General features: G+C 49.3%; 2 protein-coding genes across 2 annotated transcripts in view; one reads left to right on the forward strand and one right to left on the reverse strand.

Moving 5' to 3' along the window:
- The first annotated feature begins 5,949 nt into the window (after positions 1-5,949).
- BRF2 (BRF2, RNA polymerase III transcription initiation factor subunit) lies at positions 5,950-9,894 on the forward strand. The gene is made up of 4 exons (XM_008072376.1): positions 5,950-6,230; positions 6,881-6,940; positions 7,416-7,737; positions 8,585-9,894. Exons 1-4 carry the CDS (start codon positions 6,077-6,079, stop codon positions 9,306-9,308), a joined length of 1,260 nt encoding a protein of 419 aa, XP_008070567.1. The 5' UTR covers positions 5,950-6,076; the 3' UTR covers positions 9,309-9,894.
- Positions 9,895-11,419: 1,525 nt separating this feature from the next.
- ADGRA2 (adhesion G protein-coupled receptor A2) overlaps positions 11,420-11,542 on the reverse strand; it is a gene marked incomplete at its 5' end in the record, with an annotated part of 23,898 nt that continues 23,775 nt past the window's right edge. The window contains one exon of the mRNA XM_008072383.1: positions 11,420-11,528. Within this exon, the coding sequence (XP_008070574.1) occupies positions 11,420-11,528 (109 nt within the window). The remainder of the gene's footprint in view (positions 11,529-11,542) is intronic.

Consider the following 11,542-nt stretch of genomic DNA (forward strand, 5'->3'; position numbering starts at 1 on the left):
GCCGCTCCCGGCCACCGCAGCCTTGACCTGCTGGGCTCCAGCGATCCTTCCGCCTCAGCCTTCCGAGTAGCCGGAATTACAGGCATGTGCTACCACGCCCGACTAATTTTTTATTGTAGAGATAAGGTCTCACTGCCCAGGCGGGTCTTGAACCTGCGGGCCCAGGCAATCCACTCACCTCAGCTTCCCAATGGCGCGGGATTACAGGCTGAGCCACTGAGCCCGGTTTACTCTACTAATTTTTAAGCCAAGATGTTCTCTCTCTCTTTCTCCCCCACCTCCCTCTCCCCCCCTCCCCCTCTCCCTCTCTCCTTCCCTCTCTGTTTCTTTCTGTTCCTCTCTTTTATTTCAGAGTCTCACTTTGTTACCCAGACTGGAGAGCAGTGGCACAATCACAACTCAGGGCAACCTTGACCTCCTGGGCTCAGGCGATCCTTCTACCTCAGCCTCCTAAGTAGCTGGGACTACAGACACACACCACCGCGCCTAGCTAATTTTTTGATTTTTTTGTAGAGATGAGGTCTCGCTATGTTGCCCTGGCTAGTCTCGAATTCCTGGGTTCAAGCAATCCACCGGCCTTGGCCTCCCAAAGTGCTAGGATTACAGGCATGAGCTCCGGCTGAGATGTTTCCTTCCTTCCTTCCTTCCTTCCTTCCTTCCTTCCTTCCTTCCTTCCTTCCTTCCTTCCTTCCTTCCTTCCTTTCCTCTTTCCCTCCCTCCCTCCTTCCTTTCTTCTTTCATTTTAAAACAAAGTTTATCAGTGAGAAAAAGAGAAGGAAGAAGAAAGATTTGTGACAAAAAGACCTGCCATAGGCAAGTTTTTTTTTGTTTTTTTGAATTGGAATCTGTCACTCTGTCGCCCAGGCTGGTGCAGTGGCACACTCATTGCCACCGCAGCCTCAACCTGCTGGGCTCAGGTGATCCTTCTGCCTCAGCCTTCCAAGTAGCTGGAACTACAGGCATGCACTACCACACCCAGCTAATTTTTAAATTTTATTGTAGAGAGGTCTCACCAAGTCACCTAGACTGGTCTCAAACCCCCCGGACTAAGGTAGTAGTCCTCTCGCCTCAGCCTCCCAAAGTGCTGGGATTACAGGCTTGAGCCACCGTGCCTGGCTAAGTTTTTTCAAAGAAGAAAAACTGCGGAGATGTACTATGACTAATAAGTCTCATCAAGGTTGATAACGTCTCTGTGAGACCTATGGAGAGACATCAGAACTTTAGTCTGCCTAAAGTCACAGTGAGTAGATGAAAGGATTTCATCTTACAACCTGCCCGACATGGAGGTTTAGAACAGGAGTCAGCAAACAACAGCCTGCCTCTTGTTTTTGTACAGCCATCAAGCCAAGAATGATTTTTACATTCTTTTAATGCTTAAAAAAATAACGGTATTTTATGACACATAAAAATTACATGAAATGCATGTTTCAGCGTTCATAGATCAAGTTTTATTGGAAGCCATTATCATTTGTTTACTTAATTGTCTGGCTGTTTTCACACTACAACAGCAGTTGAGAAATTGCAACAGAGTCCCTATTGTTCGCAAAACCCAAAATATTTGCTGTTTGGCTTTTTATAGAAAAGGTCTGCTGACCCCTATTCTACAATCACCTTGGAGACCAACAAGATACTGTTCTATGATTCTATTGGAATCATGAAGGATTGGAGTGGGCAGGGAAAATGGAGACCATAGAACTCGATTCCCTCTTTGGACTTTCCATAAAGCCGGATAAGCGACAGCCTCCCAGAAGAGACAAGTTCCAGTAAGGTGACTGGTATTCATGTCTGAGCCCACACGGCACGGGTTCGTGACCACCTTCTGAGAGTTATCAGATGACTTTGTTCCTCACAGTTCAAGGAATTGGACATAAGAATCTTCAGCCCAGGAGAGGAGAAGTGTGTGAGTAGGGGACAGCAGTGCAGAAGGGGAAACTGAATACAAGTGAGGAAAGGTACTTGGCACCAGAACTGGGGAAGTCCTGGCCGTGCTCTGCCCTGTGGCTGATTACTGGCAAGTGCCGGAGGAGTGGTCCCCGAAGAGCAGAGGTGGTGGACAGGAAATCCAGTCGGAAAGGCTCCAAGGCTGAGGCAACTGCCAGGCCTAGTGTGACAATAAGAGGGTGTACTCAGGGCTCAGTTGAGCAGTTTGGGGTTAGGCAACACGAAAAGGAGCCCAGAGCTGAGATCAGATGAAGGACCTCGGGAGCAGCCCAGCTCTCACGAGCCACTTGCTCTAGATGAGCATGATCTTGCCTCTGATGAATTCTGTCCATTTGGGGCTTCAGACACACCCAGGCCAGGTCCTCACAAGAGGTGAACTGCTCTCTCTCTTTTTTTTCATAGAGACAGAGTCTCACTATGATGAGCAGGCTGGTTTCGAACTCCTGGTTTCAAATGATTTCCCTGTCTTAGCCTTCCAAAGTGTTGAGATTACAGGTGTGAGCCACAATGCCTGACCTGAACTGCTCTTTTTTTTTTTTTTTTGAGTTGGAGTCTCACTCTGTCGCCCAGACTGGAGTGCAGTGGCCGCTTCCGGCCACCGCAGCCTCAACCTGCTGGGCTCTGGCGATCCTTTCACCTCAGCCTTCCAAGTAGCCGGAATTACAGGCGCGCGCTACCACGCCCAGCTGATTTTTTGATTTATTGTAGAGATGAGGTCTCGCTGCCCAGGCGGGTCTCGAACCCGCGGGCTCAGGCAATCCACTCACCTCAGCCTCCCAAAGGCGCGGGATTACAGGCTGAGCCACCGAGCCCGGCTCTGAACTGCTCTTTATTGAGTGCCAGGCTTCACTGGAGGAGGTGCTGCCAGGAACACAAGGATGGGAAAGCCAGATCGTTCCCACAGAAACTTACATTCCAAGGGGAAGTCAAACAATTAACGAGAATATCCAATCGAGGAAGGATGAGCAGCCAGCTTCCTTCAGGTGCCAGACACTCTTCTCCCTCAGGGCCTTTCTCCAGTCTCCCTTCTAGAAAGAGCCCTGGCCTCAATGCCAGAATTACACATCTGGACCACAACCGGGCTGAGGTTGCCTGTTCAGAAGATGACCAACATCATGAATAACGAGAACTCTTTTTTTTTTTTTTGAGTTGGAGTCTCACTCTGTCGCCCAGACTGGAGTGCAGTGGCACGCTCCCGGTCACTACAGCCTCAACCTGCTAGGCTCGGTGATCCTTCTGCCTCAGCCTTCCAAGTAGCCGAAACTACAGGCATGCACTACCATGCCTGGCTAATTTTTGATTTATTGTAGAGACGAGGTCTTGCCAAGTTGCCCAGGTGGGTCTCGAACCCCGGGGCTCAGGCAATCCACTCGCCTCAGCCTCCCAAAGTGCTGGAATTACAGGCTGAGCCACCGAGCCCGGCCACGGGAACTCTTAAAAGAGTTTGTAGCAGTAGAGAGGGCACCGGGGATGATGTATCTGTCCTGATTTCCTGGAGCCAGGCAAATACATTTCCTAAATAAGTCGATTTCTTCCTGAGAAAGTGGAGAACAACAAACTTAGATGTTTTAGTAGAGTGCGCCATCTTCTGGTCAGTCCACTGAGGCCTGAGGTGCAGGCGTTTCGACTGTCCAGTAAGAGAGGGAGTCTTATGAAGCAGCTGTGAACAGGGGAGGGACCCGGAAACCAGAGAGGCTTCTGCTGAGCGGATGGTTCTTGCAAGGCACAGTACCTCTTTATAAATTTATACAACAGGAAAGTGCCATTTGAAGCGGAAGGGGTTGATGTTTTTTGTCAGTGGTGCTCTGTTCTCCACTGTGGTCCAGGGAACTCAGTCTCATCAGATACAGAGAGAGCACTGTGTACCCGACTGCTGAGTATAACCTTTCAAAAGAGGTTACAGCCCTGCCTGGTCAAATCCCTCTTTTTGAGACTCAAATCCTCTGTTTGAAGACTCACTGGGTTCATGGTCATTGTCAGTCACTTTGTTTCCAGACTAATAAGCACCATTTTTTTTTGTAGCTCTATATTGCATTGTAATACATGGATCTTCTAAAGAAGGCAGCTATCATCTGTACCTATTCCTCAAGGGAGTATCTCCTTTTGTTAAGGGGCTGACAAGACACCCTTATTCTCCTTCAGTTCCTTAGTGCAGGAGCTGTCCAAAGTATTTTATGTTCTCAGAGAGAAGTACTGATCTCATCCTCTACCACTCAACTCCCAATGCAAGGTGGGAATTGATCCACAATAGTTTCTAAAATCTGCAAATGCCAGGGGCCTAAAATTCTTTGCTGTCAGTCTGAGAAACAAATTCTCCACACACACTTTCAGCACTTGCTATGATGACTCCTTTCTGCGTTTCTGGACTCCCAAGGGAGATGCCTCCGGTTGGTCTTGTCATTTAACTCAACTTATTTTTCAGACACAACTTATTTGAAAACTTTCAAGCATTAACATCTTTATTCTTAAGAAGCATAATTAAGATTACTTATAAGAAAAGACACTGTCTTTGTTGACATTTAATATATATTCAAATGGCATACCATGTGTCTTAGTCCTTTTGTGTACCTAACAGAATACCTGAGACTAGGTAATTATAAAGAACAGAAATTTATCTTCTCACAATTCTGGAGGCTGCAAAGTTCAAGATCAAGGTGTAGGCAGGTTTGGTGTCTGGCAAGGGCTGCTCTCTTTTCCAAAATAGGGCCTTGCGGCTGCGTCCTCCAGAAGAGAGGAAGGAAGGAATGCTGTGTCCTTGTGTGGCAGAAGGCAGAAGGGCAAAAGGAACCATACTTCCTCCATAAAACCCTTCTATAACAGCATTAACCCATTCACAAGAGTGGAAACTTCATGACCTAAACACTTCCCCCAAAGACCCCACCTCCCAACACTGTTGCATTGGAGATCAAGTTTCCAACACATGAATTTGGGGGACACATTTGGACTATAGTGCATTTTTAGTCTGTAAGGTTGGTTCTGTAATAGCATTGCTAGACGCAACATTTTACTCAAGATTTTTTGATCTATACCAAGCTAGGAACTTTGGAGCCAGAATCTTGGAGCATCTTAAAACTCAAGGTTTTTATTTACTTTTTTTAATTTTTTTTGAGTTGGAGTCTCATTCTGTTGCCCAGACTGGAGTGCAGTGGCTGCTCCCGGCCACCGCAGCCTCGACCTGCTGGGCTCTGGCGATCCTTCTGCCTCAGCCTTCCAAGTAGCTGGAACTACAGGCGCGCGCTACCACGTCCGGCTAATTTTTTGATTTATTGTAGAGATGAGGTCTCACCAAGTTGCCCAAGCGGGTCTCGAACCCGCGGGCTCAGGCAATCCACTCACCTCAGCCTCCCAAAGTGCAGGATTACAGGATGAGCCACCGAGCTTGGCTAAACTCAAGGTTTTTAAACATCTTAATCTGCTTGCTTGCACCCTCCAGGTGGCCAAGGCCTCATCACTCCACATTCTTTCACTCCAAAGTCCAGTAGACATTTTTTGCCTGGCCTCCAAAAGCATTTGAATTTGCACTCCAAACGTGAATTCAACTTCCTCATTTTACAGTTGAGAAAAAGAGGCTGCAAAGAGAGAAAGCAACGTGGCCAGGGAAGCAGCCCTGGATAGTAGAACACGGTCTCTCCCCTCTCCCCCTCTCTCTTCTCTCTCTTGTTTCTGTCTGTCTCTCTCTCTCTCTCTCTCTCTCTCTCTCTCTCTCGCTCTCTCTCTCTCCAGTAATTACCAAAGAGAAATGAAGGATTTGTGATTCCTCTAAAAGTAGGGTAGCTCAGGGATGATAATAATTTATTTTGTATTATACATGTCCATTTGAGTAAAGTTCACTCAAACGCAGTCTTCACTTTGTCCCTTATCCCAAAACTGACTACGGATAACGGAATAACCGGAGACGCAGTTCAGCCAGGAACTTCCTGTCCTAGTTCATGTTTCTACCCGAGCCCTCAAAAGCACAGATCGGAAGTGAGACACAAACTCTGGGCGGAGAAAACCACCTATCCGTCGCACTGGCCGGAAGACGACGGTGCAGCCCTTAGAAGGGTCCCCCGCTAGTTCCTGCTGCGCGCGGTTGCCGTTGCCCGCCCAAGTAGAGAGTATCCGAAGGTGTCCGCGGCGCTGGGCAGGTTGTGAGATGCCGGGCGGAGGCCGATGCCCCGACTGCGGCTCTGCAGAGCTTGTGGAAGACTCGCACTACTCGCAGAGCCAGCTGGTGTGCTCCAACTGCGGCTGCGTGGTCACCGAGGGGTTCCTTACCACCACCTTCAGCGACGAGGGCAACCTCCGAGGTACCTGGGCCCTGGAGACAGCTTGGGCGGTGGAGGATTGACATCAGCTTCCGCCTCTTATCTCTCCGCATCCTGTCACACCCCCGCTTAAATATGGGGGGAATTGGCTTAAAGTGAACTAGGGCGCTGAAGGAGATAGGGACTGCCGTTCTTCTGAGCTGTCCCCAGGACCTAGTACGGTATTTGGTATATATAGTGGGAAGAACAAATGAAACACACAGAGAAAACCAAAATTCCACTTAACTTGCCTGGTCTGGTCATGGTGCAAGGATTGTGGGTCAATTCTTTAAGAACATAGCACATACTATTATTCTGAAGTAGTTTTTAGCAGCTACTGGCAAAACATCTCTTTTTTTTCCTTTCTTGGCTTGTCAAGTTCCTGACCTGTGCAGCCTTCAAAATCTGCAGCCAGGAGATTTGCCTGGATTGGATGTATAGGGGGGATATCCTAACCTTTTGCAATCTCTGTGTACTTGCTACTGCTTGTGGATTTAGAAAACCAGATGGATCCTTAACTGTGCACAGATAGGCCTTCTGTGAGACAGGGGGCAGATGCTCAGTGATTGGAATTCTTCCCCCTGACCTTGTGTGGTGGAAGGATCTGACGAATAAAAGGCTAAGCATACTATTTGTTGTTCATTGTCTTACAGAAGTAACATATTCCCGAAGCACAGGAGAAAATGAACGAGTTAGTCGCAGCCAGCAACAAGGTGAGAATGAACCTTTTATGGCACAGTGGCTTTAAAGAAAACAATCCTGATGGTGCAGCCCATCTGCCTGCTTTTCCTATTTTCAGCATTACTGGTGTAAGTTAGAGTAGAAGAGAGTGGTAATTAGAAATAAAAAATGGGGCTGGTTCTGAGAGAGGTAGCAGCATTCAGTCTAAGGTTTGGGTTTCCTCAGAGGTATGTTTGGGGTGGTCTCAAGGAGTCTGGATAAAACTTGGACTTGGCCCTGAACCAACCCAACTTCCAAAAAATGGTGAGCTGAATTGGAACTTGCTTTCTTGTTTTTAGAATGACCAAATCAAGTGTCACTCCTGTCGTTGCAGAAAGGAACATAATTTGTGCATCTGGTATTAGAGGCCAGTTTAGCAGAACTCAACTAAGTCCTAGCAAAGCTTTCTGGGAGCTGCACAGTAGTAGCTCCTTTGAGCTGTCTAACTCTTGCTGTGGATTTTCCTAGGTCTCCGCCGAGTAAGAGACCTTTGTCGAGTTCTGCAATTGCCACCAACATTTGAGGACACAGCGGTTGCCTACTACCAACAGGCATACCGGCACACTGATATCCGAGCTGCCAGGCTGCAAAAGAAGGAGGTGTTGGTTGGCTGTTGTGTCCTGATCACCTGCCGGCAGCGTAACTGGCCCCTAACTATGGGAGCCATCTGCACCCTGTTATATGCAGATTTGGATGTGTTTTCTGGCACCTACATGCAGATAGTGAAGCTCCTGGGGCTGGATGTACCATCTCTGTGCTTGGCAGAACTGGTGAAGACCTACTGTAACAGGTACCTGCCTAGTGGGAGACTCTGGGATGGGATGCTTCCTTAGACTTGAGTCTTTTGACCTCTGGCTGTCTTTTTTTTTTTTTTTTTTTGCCAAAGCCTATCTAAAAGGCTGTGGGAGAAAGATCTATTCTCTCTAGTCTATGTTTGTAGTAATAAGGTTAGTATCATTTTCCATTTCTGGAATAATTTTCGAATCCCTTTGCTCTCACAGCCAGGTAATGATGTGGGGAATTAGGTGTCAGCCTTGGCACAGGGCTGCTGAGTTGCACCATTTCTGTATGTGCTTTGTGAGTGGCAGTTCCTGGAGTTTTGTGTGGCTGTATGTAGCAGCCCTGCCTCGCAAGCTTATCTTCGAAGAGGACCCAAAGGATATCAGTTAATGACAGCTAGGGTTAGAAGCTAAGCCCTTTTTTCTGTTTTTAAAAGTAACTGTGTTCTTTTCTTTTTTTTCTGATAAATATAGTAGAAAGCAAAGGCTGTTGGTGTCAAATAGCCTTGGATTTGAAGCTTGGTTACTTCCTAGCTGGGTGACTATGCAAGTTTTTCAACTGTACATGCACATAACAGGGTGCATTTGCATGTAGATTAAATGAGGACGTCAGGATAATGGCTGACTGGGACATGCTCAACACATGGTAGCACTCTTCTCCATTCTCCTGCCTTCCCCTAATAAGCAGAAGACACACCATGTTTCTCTCCATATTTTTTTTTAACTTGCTGCCCAGTGAGCTTGAGTGTTCCCAAGAGAGCAGAATAGCTTCCCCATCTTGAATGAACTGTCCTTCCTCACTCTGGGAGAACAACTCCCATAGTTATTGAGACCCGACCCTCATTTTGGTTGTTTCAGCTTCAAACTGTTTCAAGATTCTCCATCTGTGCCAGCCAAATATGTGGAAGACAAAGAGAAGATGCTGTCACGTACACTACAGTTGGTGGAGCTGGCAGACAAGACGTGGCTGGTAACTGGGCGGCATCCTTTGCCTGTCATCACTGCAGCGACTTTCCTGGCTTGGCAGTCGCTGCGGCCTTCAGATCGGCTGTCATGTTCCCTTACCCAGTTTTGTAAATTGGCAAATGTGGACTTGCCCTACCCCGCTTCCTCCCGCCTGCAGGAGCTGCTGGCTGTGCTGCTGCGGATGGCTGCGCAGCTGGCCTGGTTGCAGGTTCTGAAACTTGACAAACGGTCTGTGGTGAAGCACATTGGGGACCTTCTCCAGCACCGCCACATACTGGTCCGCGCAGCTTTTCAGGACAGAACAGCAGAAATGGCAGCCCAAGAGAAGGAGCTGCAGGGAAAGGGCCAGGGGCAGGGAGGAGAGGAGGTAGGGAATCGTCCCTTAGGTTTGCCCCAGGGGAAGCGACCGGCCAGTCCTGCCCTTCTTCTCCCACCCTGCATGTTGAAGCCCCCAAAGCGGATTTGTCCCCCAGCGCCTGTCTCCACAGTCACTGGAGATGAGAACATTTCCGATAGTGAAATTGAGCAGTATTTGCGTACCCCTCAGGAAGTTAGGGACTTTCAGAGAGCCCAAGCTGCTAGACAGGCTGCCACAAGTGTCCCTAACCCTCCCTGATGCACATCCATTGGGGGCACTTCATCTCATTCCGACAGCAGCATATGATGGACCTGTCATACGCAAGGATGTACGTGTACACAAGTCCTTAGGTATTTTCCCAATTGTTTGAAGGAACCAAGGGGACTCTGCAATTAGTTGGACCCTAGGTCCTGGAGTGCAGTCAGGAGTGCAGGGGCGGCTGTGGATAGGAGAGTCCTTTCCTCTGGTGCTGGAGAGCAGATTGCCTATGCATATTCTCTGGAATGGCATTCCTTTTAGACTGTTGGAAAAGCATCAGGCTCCCTTGCTCCTGGTTGAATTGGATGCATTACTGCTTCTGTAGGCCCAAAGGGGTGGCCTCCTGCTGTGGAGCAGCTGACATTCCCAACAGTTTTAACCCTTAGAGGAGCAGGAACTGGCCCTGTGTCTACTCACAGGCATTGGTGTGTGTGTGTATGGTGTTGTGAGATCCTCTACCTTGTAATAAAAGGACTGGGTGGACTAAGGCTGTAGCTTAAATGGCTTTGCAGAATTTTAATATATTAAAACAAGAGGCATCTGCTAGAAAACATTCTATTGTATAAAACCCGAGCTCTTAAAAACATGTTTTCTTTGGCACTTTTCATTCCCTCCCTCCCCTTTCCCCAGCGTATTGCAAAAAGCTCTCCAGTGCTAAGGCATTGGCAGGGTATGTAAACAGCAGCCAGCATATGTGGAAGAATAATACAAAGCTTTTTTTTTTTCTTCTACTATTGTCTGTGCAGCAAGCATAAATAACAGGACCCATCCCAAGAAGTGTGTGTGGGTTTTCTCCCTCCCCTTTGTCCTCTGTCACCTTGGTGATTAGACCAGGGTGACATGAAGATTGGAAAGGGAACCTGAACCCGACCTGGGTTTCCTGTTGCTCTTCCCAGGACCCAAGGTTCCTCCCACTGCCATGTGGTTCTGCAGTAAAAAGCTGGTGGTTGCTTTTTATGTTGAAAAAAATCTGAGTGCTGGTGTTGAAGAGTAATGAAGGCACAGACCCCTGATGATCTGCAGGGACCCTGGCCATTGTCTTGCGACCTGGCTTGGGCTTCTGAGTCAAGAAACCGGTTTGACATTCTGACAGGTTGACAGGTTTCTCCCTACTCAAGCTGGAGATCAGATAATTGGGGTGATCCTCCCACATGGCCTCATAGAGGCAAGGAGGTGCTCTTCCTTAGTCCCTTGGTATTGGAATGCTGAGACTGGGGAGGGGGGCCTTGGAATTGAATAGCAAGTGCTTCTGCAAACTCTGCCTGCAGCCTTACCAGAGGGCTGCTCTTCAGACCATTGACTAAGTGTAGGGCAGGACTAGATCCTGCCCTAGTTCCAAGTACTCCCCTAAGATCACCCTCAGGCACCTGGCAGAGTCAGCTGCTTGTGTGCAGGGCCTGGGCTTTGTCCCAGTGTGCCACCTCTGAGCCCTGCTGTATGATCTGAGTAGCACTCCTGTGGGAGTGGTGGCTTTATCCATAGGCATGCACCCTTCCCACCGGCCTCCTCTCCTGGCTGTTGATCTCCAGAGCTGCCTTTCACAATGCCCGCCCTCTCCTCTTGCATAGTTGATCTGAAAAGCAGCACCCTGTTACCTCCCATTGGTCCTGGTCACCTGGCTCATCTGCTGGCCATCATGCCAGCCAAATGGGAGGAGAGAGGACTAGGCTCTGGGCGGGGACTGGGACAGCAGAGTGCAGAGGGAACAGTCCCGAGCTCCCCTCATCTGTGCCTTCCCTGGGAGGCTGTGGCCTCCCGAGAGGCAGCTGGACGAGTGTGGGAATACTCAGGGGGCCCACCTGGGCTGTGCTGTGCCCTTTCACTCTCGGGGTGGGTTACCCCATAAACAGGTGACTTTCCCCCTACCTCCCGGCTGGACGGAAAATGCATCCTGCGTATTTCTGGGATTGTCTGTCGCTACCAGGGAAGTGGCAAGCACCTGCCTGTCTCCTTCCCCTGCCACCGGGACTAACGCTGGCGACCCCGGGGCGCAGCCGTTGGCACATCCGCCTCTAGCCTGCCGACGTACCGAGACGTCTTTGAGGGCCCGAGAGGCACTGGGGGATGCGAGCCCGCGTGGCCAGCTGTCCGAGAGCGTTGCCCGCCCCACCCTAGACGGTGGTCTCGCTCTTCCAGAGGCCAGTCTTCATGCAGCCGCCCGCCGCCTCCGTGCCCGTCGTGCTGCTGTCGTCGTACTTGCCCCTGGGGGCGCCGTTCAGGCTGGCGGCGTTGAG

This window comes from Carlito syrichta, unplaced genomic scaffold (genome assembly GCF_000164805.1).
Source record: "Carlito syrichta isolate Samal-C Ts95f unplaced genomic scaffold, Tarsius_syrichta-2.0.1 Scaffold315142, whole genome shotgun sequence".
In the NCBI taxonomy this organism is placed as follows: Eukaryota; Metazoa; Chordata; class Mammalia; order Primates; family Tarsiidae; genus Carlito; species Carlito syrichta.

Excerpts from the sequence above, each read along its gene's own strand:
- BRF2 (XM_008072376.1), top strand. The coding sequence starts at position 6,077 with ATGCCGGGCGGAGGCCGATGCCCCGACTGCGGCTCTGCAGAGCTTGTG. Across the intron at positions 6,941-7,415 it reads TAGTCGCAGCCAGCAACAAG|GTCTCCGCCGAGTAAGAGAC; the intron begins GTGAGAATGAAC and ends GGATTTTCCTAG. Across the intron at positions 7,738-8,584 it reads GTGAAGACCTACTGTAACAG|CTTCAAACTGTTTCAAGATT; the intron begins GTACCTGCCTAG and ends TGGTTGTTTCAG.